This window comes from Ailuropoda melanoleuca, chromosome 7 (assembly GCF_002007445.2).
Source record: "Ailuropoda melanoleuca isolate Jingjing chromosome 7, ASM200744v2, whole genome shotgun sequence".
Lineage (NCBI taxonomy): Eukaryota > Metazoa > Chordata > Mammalia > Carnivora > Ursidae > Ailuropoda > Ailuropoda melanoleuca.
In genome coordinates this window covers 140,488,419-140,503,879 of record NC_048224.1, presented here as the reverse complement: position 1 = coordinate 140,503,879, position 15,461 = coordinate 140,488,419, and the positions used below count along the sequence as shown (strand labels likewise).

Below are 15,461 nucleotides of genomic sequence, written 5' to 3'. Positions count from 1 at the left end.
CGGCACCCACTAAGCTGAGTCCCCGCTTGACTTACTAAATGACCGAACATGACCCTGGAGGGCGGCCCGGGGCACGGGGGGCTCCAGCCCGGGCAGTTACAACGGACGGGGCGGCCGAGGAAGGGACATCAAGGGCGAGCGCTTACCTTGAGTGTGACTGTAAATACCATCACAGTGAACACCAGCGTCCCAAAGGTCCAGTTTCCAAAGATCTGTGGGGGGAACCGTCCAGAGTCTGCAGTTACCGCACACCGCTCCCCTCCGCACTCAAGCCAAGACCACACACCTCACCGCTCCTGCGGGCCAGCACCCCAGGCCCCGAGGACACAGGGGCCGTGTCAGTTACTGACGGGAAGACGCCGGCCATCGACATCCTGGGCACCCCCAGACCCTCAGGTCCCCGTGCCACCCCCAGGGGCCAGGTCAGCAATTCGGAGATGGGCTCAGGCCCTTCCTGCACTGACCCCTCGACCTCGGTCCCCGACCCTCCATAAACATCAGCCCTAATGCGGCAGACACAGAGGGGAACATCCCCGGGAGCCGCTCGGAACGCTACTGTGCACGGTGCCGGCCGTGTCTCCCCCGCGTCGTGTTCCATGTGGAAGAGACACAACCCGGCTCTCCCCGCCTCCCTGACTCTGAGCCTTCTGCGTGCTCAAAGGAGACTCGGGGCCCTGGCAACCTCCTCTGAACCCAACTCGGATGCCCGCCCGCTCTGGAAGAAACCGACAGCAGCAAGCTGCTGGCGAGCAGCTAGATACGGGTCCCCCTGTGAGGATGGGCTTCCCTGGACAGTCCCCGGGGACGGGGAGATGGAGGCAGACTGTCTCGTCTGTACAAAGGCCCTGGCAGCCAGTCTGAGGGCCAGAACCACAGACGCGCCAACAGCCTCGAGGAGGACGAGCCCGCCCGGCTGCCCGGCCCCCGACCCCCACCCCGCGTGGTGTTGCGCGGTCACACGTGGTGGAAACATAGGGTCAAATCACAAAAACAAGACATTTCTCAACTACAGACACAGACACAGAAAACGAAATACTGACTCTTGGGGGAAAATCAGTCACTGGAGATTTTATTCTCTTTGAGATTTCTCCGGAATCCCCTATGGACCGCCCCCCCCTTCTGGATTCTGAACCGTGTCTCTCAGAAAATGTTCCTAGTACTTCTTCAAAAGCAACAGCTCTAGTTCACTAAGAATTAAGAAGCTGGAATACAAACGGCTTTCTGGTGAGTTTTCAGCAGAGAAATGGACCTGCATGCAACTTCACGCAGGCAAACGCGGAGGCTGGGTCTCCGTGGGAACGCAGGAAGGCCTGCCCCCACCACTTCCCAATGCCGTGGGCCCCATGGTCACCACTCCTGCTTGGCAGGGGACACGGAAATCTTTTTGAAGGGTCAGGTAACAGCAAGATACAGCCGCGTGCATAGCCCAGCAGACGGGGTCTCACCAGCAGCACCAGGAACCAGCACGTTTGTAGAGCTGGTGACCACGGCAGACCCGGGTTACAGAGCAGGTCTCCGGATGCTCAGAGCGACGCACGGGCCTCAGTCGTGGTTCCTACAGGCACGTCGCAACGGCACATGACTGTTTTTGCTCCAGAACTGGGAATTTTGATTGCGAGCCCCAGCAGTGAAGACGCGTCTGCTCTACCTTCACCTGTGCCCTCGGCCGGCATTTCTGACTCACAGACGGCCAGTCAGGGCACCGCTCTGGGAATACCCTCTAAGTCCTCACTTGTGGCCCGGGGAACCCTCGGGCTTTTGTTATTGGGTTGCTTGCCACTATTGCCACGGATTTTGGGGGTGGGAGGTGAAAGGGTGTCCAGAGGGTTTGTTTTCTGAATGACACCTGTCTCCCCCACGGCCCCACACCTGATTCCGAACAGCGCACTCCCCTCGGCGGTGCTGACTTCCAGGGACTCCTGGCCTCATTCGGGGACAGCGGACACCTCGGGAGCGCCCGCGAGCGCCAGCTCCCCTCCCCCATCTGCCCACCCAGGAGCTTCTCATAGGAAACCGTCCTCCTAAAAAGCCCTCAGACCCAGACCAACTTCATTTTCTTGAGTAAAAATATGCCACAACAAACACAACCGTGTTTTCTCAAGGTCACGGTCATAAAAACCCCGTCCACGCTCCCTTCACGCGGACTCCGCCGTCTGCCCTCGACGTCTGCTGACTTCCATTACCACGTCTGCAACAGAGCCTGCCGCCAACAAGGGGACGTCCACTACGGCCTCCGTGTGCTCGTTTGCACATCAGAGAGAGAAGGAACTTTGGTGTCTGTGCAGAAAACGCTCCGTTAGAGAATTTCTTCTCAAGAAGTTGAGTGTTCCCTCAACACCACACGTGATCTATGTACGTTCCTACAGCAGACGTAGCTCTCAAGAGAGGGGTCCTCACCTACCGACCATCGGTGGGGATGGGACTTCTGAACCGTGACACCACGGGATACATTCTGAGCAGGAAGAGGGGTGGACATTACCATCGGCAGAATCCTGCTGCCCATGAACCAAGGGTGCCGTCGTTACGGAGACCAGCCCTCGGTGCACTTGGGTTTGGGGTTTATCTGAATCACTACAGAACCAGGCTACAACGCCAGCTCAGTTTTGTGGGTGACCGAACCCTCTTACCAACAAAGCAAAGAGAACGGCTCCATCCGGAGACAGGGAGGCATGGGGGGAGGTGGCTAGAGTGAGAACGCCAGATGTTTAACCCTGGCCTTGCCCTGGTGTAGTGGCCTTGGGCCACCCCAGCCTCCGGGGGCGCCTGTCCCCCAGCAATACGGGATGGAGATGAGCACCACTCAGGACTGGGGATCCTACGGTTACCATTCACCGCGCCCTGACAGGCCCGGTCGTCGGGCTCCCGACCGTTGGCAGACAGTACTGAGCTGCACGAGACTTCATGGCTGACACGCGTCACTGGACTAACCCCTCCCGTCACAGACCTTGCTCGGCACCAGCCGCCCCGTGCCTGGTTCATGGCACCACCAGGCTTTTGAGCGGCTTCTCACACGACAAGACGTGTGCTGTGTGTGTTGAACTTCTGTCCGGACAGGCCAGCGAGCGGGGCCGAGGGCGGGCCCTGCAGGCTCTCAGTAAGGCACCTGCTGGCTGACTTAGACGCGGTGGTGCCGGCCGACGGTGCTTTCTCCGTCTGTTCTCTCTTTCTGCCCTTGTTTCAAAGTCTAACGAACAGTCCTGTGCACTAACAGCCCAGCAAAGGCGTGCGTGCGTGCGCGGGGCTATCAGTGCTGTGGAGAAGTGCCAGCCCCGAAGTCAGGATCCAGGCTCTGTGGAAGCTCAAGGCACCCTCGAGAAACAGGCCAGAGAGACAGCAGCAGGCACCGGGGAACGGGCGGGAATCCCTGCATCCGCCGGAGGCGTCCAAAGCACCATGGCACCCTGACCCACGGCAGCACGAGGAGTGGGTGGAGGGGGTCTGGCTGGAGGCACAGCAGGGTTCCGGGGATTTGAGCACAAGGACGAGATACTGCCTGGGCCTTGTGAGGGACCACACCACGCCCGCCAGCCGGCACGATGACGTCGAGACAGGGGCAACGAAGGAGCAGCACGGAGTAAAATCACTCCAGGAGCGTTGCACAAAAACCCCGCTGTGAGCGCTTGCGTGTACATGACTTCATCTGCCGGAACTCCAGCTGCCTCGACGTTAACGCCAAGCAAAGGGTGACAGCTGCGTGAGGAGGCTTCTCGCAGTATTAACAGGCTAACTAAGTCCCCACGTCCCAGCTCCGGGGACCCGAAATCCTAGTTCTTCCTAAGACACGTGCAAGACGCTCCCTCAGCCTTGCTGCAGGAAGTCCTGTAGGGACCCCGCGGGAGGAGGGTCTGGGGCCAGCTGGCACCAGGGAACTATCCAAGCAAATGAAGACAAAGAATGTTCCAGAAAAACGTCAAGCTTTAGCTAAAAGTGAAATGAGATACTTATTTCAATTTAGTAAAAGTTATCTAAGCTACAATGAAAGAAAACAGCACCTCTTGGTAGTAAAGAGAAAGAAAAAGTTCACCACGCACCAGTGAACGGCCGACCGCCTGGCGGGGAGGGAGTCACCTCCGTCAGTGCAGCCGCTAAACTGGGGCGGGCTGCGGAGGGGACAGCGCCCACGCGCCCCCGTGTGTCCCCAAGGCCGGGTCTGCCACGATCCCGTGCCTGGGACAGCACCTCGCATGGAAGTTTAAGGGAAGTTCAAACGTATCAACTGAAAACCACCACGGCCTGGGCCGGTGAGCCTGACACAGAACTCCAGAGAAGAAACACCAAGTACGAACGACCAGATGCAGACACACGCGTCTAAGGCAGCGCCGGCCCCACGAGGGAGCCGGCGGCAGCTAGCGGTTTCTACCGACAAAGCACACAGAAGAAGTCACAGGTGAAAATATTTCGAGAAATATTTTATTTTTAAGGCACTCCAAAACATAAAGGACAAACCCACAGTTTTCTTACCATGTGTGTGTTGGTGGTCATTATCTGAGTGGGGAGGGAAGCCAGTGGCAAAAAGACAAAAGCAAGATACGAGTAAAACAACCCCCAGAGATTATGCAAACAAGCAGAGAGCTGCCCGGCTACAGTGAACTCTATAATCTACTCACTGCAAAGGGAGCAAAAACTTAGGTAAATACACGTGAGAAAAATGCCTCAATGTGCTAAGTACGAAATTAATTCCCACAGGAAATGGGCTAGGCCTGAGCGATGGAACGGCACGGACCTGCCCAAGAGCAGCTCGAGGCGGCAGAGTCCCGCCAGCCTGGGGCCCGGGAAGGGTGCGTCCAGCAGGAGCAGAGGCGCCGCGGCCTCGGGGCGCTTTGGTGGCCGGATGCCCCAGGACCAGCCCCACAGACTACCCGACCCACGCCCGTATGGGACCCCCAAGCGGCCCAGCCCACGAGACGTACAGGTTCCGTACTCACCTGTCCGTTGCTGGTCACCGTTGTGTTTTCAAACATGAAGTAAGCACCAAAGAAGAACACGAGGGCATCAAACACTCCCAAGAACGTCCAGTAGACAAACACCCGCCATCGCAGCAGAGCGTTCTTGGCGATATCTCTGCAGGGACAAGGGCGAGACTGCAGGTCAGGACCCCAGACCCTCAGCGGCTGGGCCACCCCCACGCTCCGCAGGGACCATCCGTCCAGGAAGGCCCTCTCAGTCAAGCACCGTCCCAGGCTCCGCCACGCGATGGAAGTGGGTCGTGGAGAAAGGATCGTGGTCTGTCCGCCGTGGGCCACCCTGCCCGGCACGTCTATCCCCTGCCTGACCCCTCCACACCTGCCCTGGGGCTGGACACACACTCTGATCTCACAGAGCCTTCGGGGTGGATCCCGGGGGGCTCGTCCTCATAGTTTCTAGCACCGAACGTGTCCCTACGTCACATCGCCTGCCCTCCGCCGCCTGCTGAACAGCCCTGTCCCTCACCCAGCGTGCGCCTGGCTCCACAAAGGCCATGGGACGGCCACAGCACCAGACTGCCGTTCCAAGGGCAGAGTCAGAGCACAGGGAACGGAGACATGCTCGGCAGGGGCCCGGGGCCCGGACAGAGTCCCCGTGGGGTCAGATGCGACTCAGACACTCGGTTCTCTCCCTCCCGACGGACACGCCTGTGTCTAAGGGCAGACAGACGTGCACATCTCTGCTTATGAACGGACCCAGGACACGAGGCCCACGCGTGTTCCCACGTGACATGGGCTGTGGGCCACAGGGTCATGATGCATCTCCTGGCGCAACTCTCATGCCAGTTAGCTCACGGACACCGGCTGCAGGGGACCCTCCAGAGATGGGCTAACCGCTGTCTCCCATCTCCTCAGACGCTTCCTCTACCACCGAATGTAAACACAGCGAGCTCCACGCTTGCCTGTCGCCCACGGATCACTGGGGCTGTGGCGCTTCCAGATCCCGCGTCACAGCAGACATGACGGGGCTGGGAGGCTGGCAGGTGCTGTGCACTGTGTGGGCATGGGAATGCACATGCATGTGCACGCACACAGATGAATACCAGTAACCTGGGCGCCCAGAGGGATGCCGTTCCACCCTCCATGCGACGTTCTGTTGGGCATTAACCAGCAGGGAAACTGGACAAAGGCTCACAGAACCCTTAAAACTATACATGAATCTAAAACTACGTGACATGAGAAGTTAACTTCAAGAAGCCACAGGAACAGTAACACGCTGAATCTGCCAGTCATCTCGTGGTACAATCTCAAAACAGCACAGAAACACCTTTTCCTCATTATTAAAAAACCCTTTTTAGCCAAAAAAGGGTTCTCTGCAATCAGATCTGTTAACTTTTCTTTTTATCTCACTGAATGGAACGTGCTTGGTTTTTAAACGATAATTTAGGCTTTAAATCCACTGGGGTCACCAGGAGACAGAAATGTGTATCCCGGGTCCTTCCATAACTACCGAAAAGCATGGCAAGACCCCAACTGGCTTAACAGGCACATTTCAAAGGCAGCACAAATCCTCTCCCTAAATTTGAGGTATGTTCACTTCAGTTGCGTTGCTTCCCCCGGAAGACTCTCCGGTGGCAGCGAGCGCACCGGCTGACACGGGCGCTTCTGGGGCTGAACAGCCCGACCGGGCACTCCTGCGCAGGGAGCGGTGTGCAGGGGCGGGCGCGCACCTGTACAGGGAAGGGTCTCTCCGCAGCGTGTCGATGCTGACGTGCTGCTCCATGAGGCTGTACAGCAGGATCGGAAGGGAGGTAAAGCTGATGTTGTACAGGGTCAGGTAGGCAGTGTCGTACAAGGTCTGCGGAGAGGACAAACCCACCTGAAACCCGCACCCAAGGACCCCCACAAGCTGCTGTCAGGCGGTGCGCGTACATGCCATTTAATCTGCAAAGCCCCACACACGCGAGCATTCTCAACTGCAGCTACAGATGGCAGGACTTTTTTGAGTCCTTCCTGGCATCAACCGCCAGGGTTACGACCACGGCCGACACGGGCGCCACCAGGACCCACCCCAATCGGCCACTGCAGACTCGCAACAGAAAGGGTGCTGGAAAGTCTGCAACCTTGATGCCGCCTTCTAGCCTCCACGTTCCCGTGTCAGCCCCTCGGACAGAAGCAGGGACGTGACGGGAAGGGGGTGCTGCTCTCCCCGGCCGCTCGGAACCCGGGTGTGCCAGACGCCGGTGGTCAGGCACCCAGGAGAGGGTCTCAGAGGCCCACTCAATCCTCTCCATCGGGGGCGGAAAGACACCATAGCCTTTGTGGGCAGGTAAGCACGTGCTGGGAACCTTGCTGGTGGGCCACGTGAGTAAGCCCACGGTAGCCACTGGGGCCTCCACATCTGCTCCTGAACTGCCTGTGGACCGGGCTGCACAGGGGTGCGAGGTAGAGGGCACTGCACCCCTGACCTGCTGCCCCTGCAGCCTGCTCCCCCTTACGGCCGCCTCGCCCCTGCAGCCTGCTCCCCCTTACGGCCGCCTCGCCCCTGCAGCCTGCTCCCCCTTACAGCCTCCTCGCCCCTGCAGCCTGCTCCTTCCTGTATTCTCCCCTTCCCTTCAAGCACCCACGAGGGAAGGGAGGTAAGGCCCAGGGGAGCTTCTGACCCCACACAGTAGGACGTACCTGTTGTGAAAACCCACAGAAGAACTGGTATAAAAACTGAGGGAAGATGAAGCAGACATTCTGAAAGGCAAGCCACACGCTCATTAGCTCAACAGCCTGCTGTGAGACGCACCCACCCTCCTCAGCTGGCCCTGCCACACGCTGTGTCTGCAGGAAGTGACCCCAGTGTCCTGTGTTCTCAGAAGGGCAGGCCGTGAGCTGTAAAGTCTGCTCTTATTTTAACGCCACCAGCAGTGCACGTTCCGGTCGCTCTGTGAGCAGCCAGCGTCCAGGGACGCTGCTTACGGAGGAACGAGGACGCAGGGGTGTGAGCATGGCCAGGAAAGCATCTGAGTGCGTGATGAATTAGGAGTCACCGCCAGGATGCACGGGAGAACAGCTTTCCCTCAGTCACGTGACAACAGCGTCGCCGAACCGACGTGCAGAGGCGTGTTTTGCCTCCCCCGTCAGGGGCAACGCGACACCCCCTCCCTCCCGGCCGCTTCTGTCTCTTCCTGAGCCGCCCCTCGCAGCACCGGAGCGGCACTCAGCACACCGTGCGGCCGCGGCACGGACGCCCTCCTACCTTATAGAAGAAATACTGCACGAGCTCGGATATCCTGATGTAATAGAGATGCCCGTGAACAAGCAGCATCTTCTTCAGGTGCTTAAATTTCGGGACCGCGTAGTCGCTGTTCCTTGCGGCCTGACGACCTTCCTTCCCGATGACGCCTGCAGGAGGAGACCCGCTCTCAGCACCGTGCGAGGGCAAGCAAGAAGCAAAACGAGGAGACGAGAACGTCCGGACCCACCCGCGCCCCTCGGTCCCGCCAGCGGTCCCCCCTCCCCGCTCGTGGGCACCCAGACGTGGGCGGCTTACCGATGCCCACATGCGCCTCCAGGATCATGCTGACGTCATTGGCACCATCGCCGATAGCCAAAGTAATAGGGTGCTCTTTTGACAGTTTGATTAATTTAACAATCTGGAAAACAAACGCAGAACTTATCTTCTCTGTTTTCTATCTGCACAGATCGCGAACTAGGCAGAAAGAACACAGATGTCAAGTCAGTCAAGGAAGACGGAACAACGGTTGGCTTGGCGTGAACGTCCTACGTTCAATGTGCTCTCTGCGCACAGGACGGATCCTCTCACACTGGACGCACGGCAGAGCAAAGAGAAGCCTGCTGACGTGCGGTGACAAGGAAGTAAACTGGGAAAGGCTGGTAGGCAGCAGCTGCCCGTGACGGCTGCACGCTAAGATTCAGCCGACGGGGTCCAGGCAAACCTCCGGGACGGCACGCTCGGCTGGAAGACGCCGCCATGCCAAGCTCTTTGTTACTGAGCATCTATTGTTTATAAATAAGCTGCTTGTCACATTATTTTAATCCTCAAAGTCGTCACGTGTGCAAATCCAATCTGGAAATTCAATACAACTAGTAATTACAAGTGTGTAATCCATTTTTTGCAATCTTTTTCTCCATCTACGAGTCTAAGGGCTGCGGTTCAGGGCAGAAGCCCGAGAAGACAAGCAGCCATGCGTGGACGCCTGCCGTTTCAAGATCAGAGTCCGAAACACTAACGTGTGTAAATACTTGTGAAAATCAGTCAGAAACAGATAAAAGGGACCATGTAACACGTGAAAATCGAACATAAAGTCCTTAGGTTTGCCCTTCTGGATGGGACGTCACAGGTTTACGTGGAGCCCAACACAGAAGACGCGGGGGCGGGGGGCAGGGCAGGACCGCGGTCACGGGCACCTGCGGGGAGGGGGTCCTGGTGCGTCTCTAAGGGGCTCTACTGAGGGGATGCTCGAAATGCTAGAAACGACTCTTCACACGCGGCCTTCAGTGTTTTACCCTAACCCCTGCGTCAGTCGGAGAAGTGATGGGATTTCTCTCACAAACAGTTGAAGAAAAATCGGTCTCACGCATCTCAAACGTGCCGTAGCATTCCTGATACAGGAAGACACCCACGCTCACACGTCTTCTACAACGCTTCACAAATTACTGAAAAGAAACGCAGCAGGTGTGGGTCTCCAACAGACCACGTGGGGTGGGTAGGACCGGAGGGTGGAGCCCAACAGGCCAGAAGCCGTATTTGGGCGCCAGCTTCCAAATACATCCCTGTAGACAAGTTACCCGGTGCTCTGTGTCTCAGCACTCCCATGTACGGTCAGCAGGACATCGCTCACGCGACTGTGCCATTCCATAGGGCTCGTAGCTCTGTCGCTGCAATGGCGGCAGGTGCCTCACGATGCCCTTGTACCCTCCCATCTTTCCTATGGAGTCTTACAAAGGAGGGGCCCTCTGCACGAGAGGTCGTATGGGGCCAGGCTTTCCGGCTCCGGTGGGAGACGTATCCCTTGGATTCAGCCAACTCTCAACTAATCACCACAAGCAAAGAAAGATCAGGATGGAAATTTCTATCGCTTGTGCTTCTATGTTAAAAAGGTGGTGACTTGCTAGGTTGTAAGAACGAGCTGGTGGCTCTGGGTGTGCACCTCCCCCGCCCCGGGGGCTGGCCGAGATGGGGCCGACCTGAGCTTTCTGCAGGGGCGCCATACGGCAGCACAGCACGGCGCTGCAGTTCCGGCAGATCTCCAGGAAGAGCTCTCGGTAGTTGCCGCAGCTCCCGTCCTCTCGGGGCTTCATGATCAGAGACAGCGCCGCCCCGTCGATGATCAGACCGTAGTCCTGCATGTCCGCGGAGAGCCTGCTCAGTCACACAAACCAGAGCCGTCACTCAGCAGCCAAGTCCGCAGACTGCTGGAGAACGCACCGGTTTTTTTTGGTATCTGCAGATGTTATAAATTGATGATCAAGGGATTAAGGGACTGGTATTCCTTGTTTTATCAACACGGTCTTTAGAGCGCCGCACAGAACGCCCTCGACCACGTGTAAAACTGAGTTTTAGCTACACGTTCTCATGCCGCCCAGGGAAAGCAAACCCCGAGCTCTCGCTGCGGTTTTGTGCGCACATTCCGCCACTTCTGCATGGCGGATGGAGAGCGCGTATCCAGCGGCCTGCAGAGGTCAGTCTTTACTCCCGAAGCCCGGCCACGGTGGCCAGCTTCAGGCTGTAACCTCGCCGCTAACCTGCCCTGGACATCCCGCCTGGAAGACGTGAGCTGGAAAGACCACGGTCAGAGTTCGTCTTTCTGCTGAGTTAAAAAGTTAAAACAGCACCCCCGGTCCCGAGGAGTCCTGCACATCAGGTGAAGGGAGACATCCTCGAACTACTTATAACTCACTTAACATTTGCATGTGACGAGAGAGCTGCTTTTGCCTTACTACGTTAATGAAACTCTGAAATGATTCCCGTGAAATCTTAACCTTCGAGCATGGATCTGATACCAGCAAAGACAGCATTGATAAAACGTGAATACACTGCTGAATGTTCTTGGAGAAAACAACTCTTGGGCATATCCTGTTTTGTCTTAACAGGCGAATAAGCATGCATTATTAATATTTCTCTCTCCACTCTGACAGATACCCCGAGGAATCCACAGGACAGCCCTTGGGCACCTTATAAGCAGATGAGAACGATCCCATTCCCAGTATTTTATAAATCATCAAGCCTGCACCCTTGAGCAGCATTTAAAAGTGAACGCACACACGCTCACAGACACACACATACGCTTTCTGCAAAAAATCACATCACAACTGCGACAAAGAAATGGCTCCGACCGCATCCCACCGTTCCCCGCGAGCACCGTGGTGCTGCCAGCACCCCCCGCGACGGAACCACGCCACCCGCGGGGGTGCCGAGACCGTGCGGCCCTCCCGTGCTGCGTGGCCCTCCCGTGGCGGGCAAGGGGCACTGCCTACCCTGAGAAGTTGTCCCTGGTTAGGCTCCCACTGTGACGCAGGACGGTCTTGCTCAGCTCAAACAGGACGTCGTGCAGACTCTGCTCCTCGATCCTCTTGGTGGTGAGCTCGAGCAGCTGCGTGCTCCTGCGGAACAGCCGGCAGGCGTAGCAGGTGGCGGCGGCCGTCTCCATCTTGTCCCCGGTGAGAACCCACACCCTGATCCCGGCCTTCTGTAGAGCTTCTATGGTGTCGGCAGCTTTCTCCTGCAGCCTGAGCAAAGCCGAAATGAGACACGCAGGCCTGAGTGTGGCACGGGCGGAGCAGAGCACTTCCAAAATGTGTGACCTAGGAAACGATTTCCATCCCCAGGAGATAAAAAGCACCGCGCCACGAGCTCGTGATATCACCACGCAGGACACGAAGCTGCTTTTACACTCACACCGTAACTTCTCCCAGGAAAGCACTTCCTAACTCCAAGCAGGGAAACACGCTAATAGGAAGAAGGAAGGCGTCGCTCTTGCATAATCAACATTTGGCGAGCACGCGGTGCTGTCTAGCTGGGGCTCCCCGACTTGTGGAGGATTCTGAGCAATTACAAGAAGGACCATAACTGCCGGCAAAGAAAGTCTTAACCAGGGGAAATTGGGACCAGGGAAAGAGGTCGTCAGTAGTATTCACTGCTGTGCTTTGGTGTGAACTGCTGTAATTCTGCCACTTACCACACGGGAGCCCAGGTACCCCTGAATACGGTAAAACACCAAGAAAGCCAACAGCGGTTCCACGACTGGCTAACGCACACCACGAGCTGGGCGCATGTCAGATGCTGTGGGAAGCATTTGCCTGCAATGCGTCCCCTCCACCAGAGCTCGGGGGTGAGCCTCTGTTAGCGACCCTGTGCTAGGTGTGGAAAGCCCAGAGCTCACGGGGGGGGCGGACAGACACGTGCAAGGAGGAGCGGCTCGCACGCTGGTCAGGCTGTCGCACTGTGCGTGGAAGCCTGGTATCAGACCACGTCTGCCTCATTTGGGACCTGCCATTCTTTCTAGATTTTAGCGTCCGGGTTTTCGACGGCTGTGTGAAGCGATGCGCCGTGTTCCCGCCCAGCGCTGATGGGTTCGAACCCTAACTGGGGTGACCCAATGAGTCTCTGAGCAAGCTTCCTCAGTAAATCCTTGAGCTCATATGACCTCAGCATTCCAGGGACACGGAAAACCTAATTTCATCATTTTTTTTGAAAATGGAAACTGAGGACCAGAAAGGTAGGTCTGAAAAGACGTTGGTTTAGGGGTTTTAGGGAAATGACTGAATATCATCACGTCCAAGCTGCTGGCCCCCACCTGCCCCTGGGCACCTACTCTGTTTTCAAAGTCCCAACTCCCTGCCGAGTTGATCTGCTCCCTCAACCTTCAGGACGGTGTGCAGGTATGGCTCCCTGCCCAGACTCTCCCCTCCCTGCTCCTCCTTCAAGGACGGTCCCCCTCTTCCCCAGGCAAACGCACCCCACTGCCCGTCCCTCCCTCCTAGCACAGTGGACCCTCAGTGGCATGTTCTAAAGCCTGTCCCGAGCACAAGCTATGCATATTTCCTGCGTTGGCGCCCGGATCCCCATCTGGCCTGAGTGACGGGAGGGCCTTAAGTCATCAAATTGAAGTCAAACATGTCACCTGACACCCTATTGAGATTGGGAAGCCATGGAGTGCTTGTTAAAGACACCGTAAAACTAGGTTTCTAGTAAAAACTTAAATGTTGGGCCCATTTACACCTTAAAGACCTTGAACCTTTATGGGAAATAAACTTTCAGTAAATGCCCTCAAGTTTCTGCATCATTCTGTTAAATTGGGTCATTTTTTCTTTTCCTTTCTGTCCACGCTCTTGAGTCGCAACAGCAACATGCCCGCGTCTCAGTGCGCGAGGCCTGAACTCACGTCCAGCCTCATCGCAGAATGGTGGCGGACGAGCAGTCCCGTCTTCGGAGCGGGAGGACACCTGGTTGGTAATCCTACCAGTTATCAGTAGCGGTTTTTACAGTATTCCACTTCACGGTTTTACACTTCAACGAAAAACGACAAATGCACGGAATACCTTCACATCTAAAATGTTACACGTGAACTCGGAAAGGACTAGTGACAAATTTAGGAAGAGAATTATTGACTGAACTCTACAGAATGATTTAAAAACGACCATCTCCCTTGACGACGGATGACATGGTGCGAATGTGCCAACCACTCTGGTCCCTCCAGCCTTATCCACGGAAAGTAAAACACCGTCCAGGCACGACCTCCCGGTGACACCCCCCGAGGCCTGACTCATCCCGCTGTGGACGCACGTGCACGTGAGGGCATCAGGTGCAGCGGCCAGTCCCCTGGGCGCCCGCAGCCCCAAAGCCGCAGAGCACCACCCCTTACTTCCGATGACAGGACGTGGCGCGTACTTCACCTGTCCTCCACGGCCGTGGCGCCGAGCAGGATGAGGTCTTTCTCTATGTGCTCGTACGCCTCTGCTAACTTCCTCTCTCGGTCCTGAAGAGCCACTTTGGCGGCCTGCAGCAGCGCACAAACACCTTCATACTCTTCCGGAACGAGCCTCTTGTAGGCAACGCATAAGGTTCGAAGCCCCTCCTGCAGGAAACAGCACAGTGTTTAATGTGAACTCAAGGGTCCCTCTGCTGAACTTTATCTTTCATGAGCTTTCCCAATATCCCCTCGACTCAGAAGGACTACAGAACTGTGAGCCAACCCACCCTCAAAGGGATTAGTCATTACACCTGAATTAGTTACATACATGTGAAATACAGACAATCCTTACAGATTACAAAATTTCACACAGGTAAGCATCGGGATAATACAATTCAGGGCCGTGAAAACATAACACGTTGTTCTTTTATTCTGACAAATGAAAAGCTGAGCTTTTTTTAGGATAGTAATTTGAAATTTTATTGTGACTATCAAGCGATGCTTGTAAAGTAACATTTTTTACACGGGGAGTTTGTAATATAGTTTCGTCTTACTTCACAACCACTGAAGGAAAACCGCTCAGCTATTTTTCAAACCTACTGGGTCCACAGGACAGAGAAATAAGAATCCAGGAACAGTGGATTTACTATGATCGTGACTCTGGTGACACACAGGACACATGCCACCAGCCAGCGAGACACCGTCGTGCCCGAGCACCACACATGGAGCGCTTCGATTCCATCAGTCATGGTTTCCTTCCCGCCAAGAAGAAGCAAACCATCACGATGGTCTGATGCTCTGACTTCCCTTCTGTCTTCCCTCTCAGCCCTGACTCGCTAATCCTAGGGAAAGAGCCAGAGTCCTCCTACATAATCAGGGCAAATTCTGGGAGAATCTTGGTTTGTAAGATTTTTTAAAAAGATTTTCCAGTATATGCGTTCCAACTTCCCGTAACTGCCAGAAAACCTGTGCATTTCTCATGATTTCTCAGACCTCCAAATGCAGCAGCAGGACACAACCACAGTGCGGCTAATCTCTCCTATTGTCCTCGAAGTTCTTCAAAGAGTTGGTGTGAATGGTAAGCAGAGCTTTGTGAAATAAAATACGTTTGTTTTTAAAAGTAGATTTGGGATTTCTGATTGTGGAGCCGGGGGTAGAAACTTCTGATTCCTCCTGCTAAGTACTACCCAAGCCCCGGACACAGTATATAAAACAACACTGATGTGCAAACAAAGCCAGACAGATACACTACAAAAAAGAAAATAAAAGAACAATATCTCTTCCAAATACAAGCGCAAAAATCCTCAGCAAAGTACCAGCAATGGAATCCAAGAGCGTATCGGAAGGCTGATGCACTGTGACCGAGTGGCTTTCTCCCCGGAAGGCAAGGAGGACTCGGGAAGGGGTCAGTCCACGTGCTACATGGTCGTAGCGGAGTGAAGGGAAAGCCCCCATGATCATCCGCTGATGCAGGAAAAGCATCGCACAAAATCCAACACCTCTTTGTGACAAAAACCACTCGATACACTAGGAAGAGAAGGGAATTTCTCCAGGACCACAGAGGCATTAATGAAAACCCCACAGCTGACACCATACTGTGAAACACGGAAAGACAGAGAGCCCCCTTGATCAG

General features: G+C 55.7%; 1 protein-coding gene across 13 annotated transcripts in view; it reads right to left on the bottom strand.

Annotated features, from left to right (window-relative positions):
- ATP11A (ATPase phospholipid transporting 11A) overlaps window positions 1-15,461 on the bottom strand; it is a 98,887-nt gene that overhangs the window by 11,489 nt on the left and 71,937 nt on the right. For all 13 annotated transcript variants that reach the window (XR_004626836.1, XR_004626837.1, XM_034665503.1 and 10 more), the window contains exons 18-26: window positions 13,812-13,993; window positions 11,394-11,645; window positions 10,104-10,278; window positions 8,446-8,548; window positions 8,152-8,297; window positions 7,587-7,646; window positions 6,635-6,762; window positions 4,926-5,061; window positions 147-212 (exon numbers count right to left, since the gene is read on the bottom strand). Coding sequence is in view for 11 of the 13 variants with exons in the window: in XM_034665503.1 (XP_034521394.1) it covers window positions 147-212; window positions 4,926-5,061; window positions 6,635-6,762; window positions 7,587-7,646; window positions 8,152-8,297; window positions 8,446-8,548; window positions 10,104-10,278; window positions 11,394-11,645; window positions 13,812-13,993 (1,248 nt within the window). In the remaining 2 variants the exon portion in view is untranslated. The remainder of the gene's footprint in view (window positions 1-146; window positions 213-4,925; window positions 5,062-6,634; window positions 6,763-7,586; window positions 7,647-8,151; window positions 8,298-8,445; window positions 8,549-10,103; window positions 10,279-11,393; window positions 11,646-13,811; window positions 13,994-15,461) is intronic.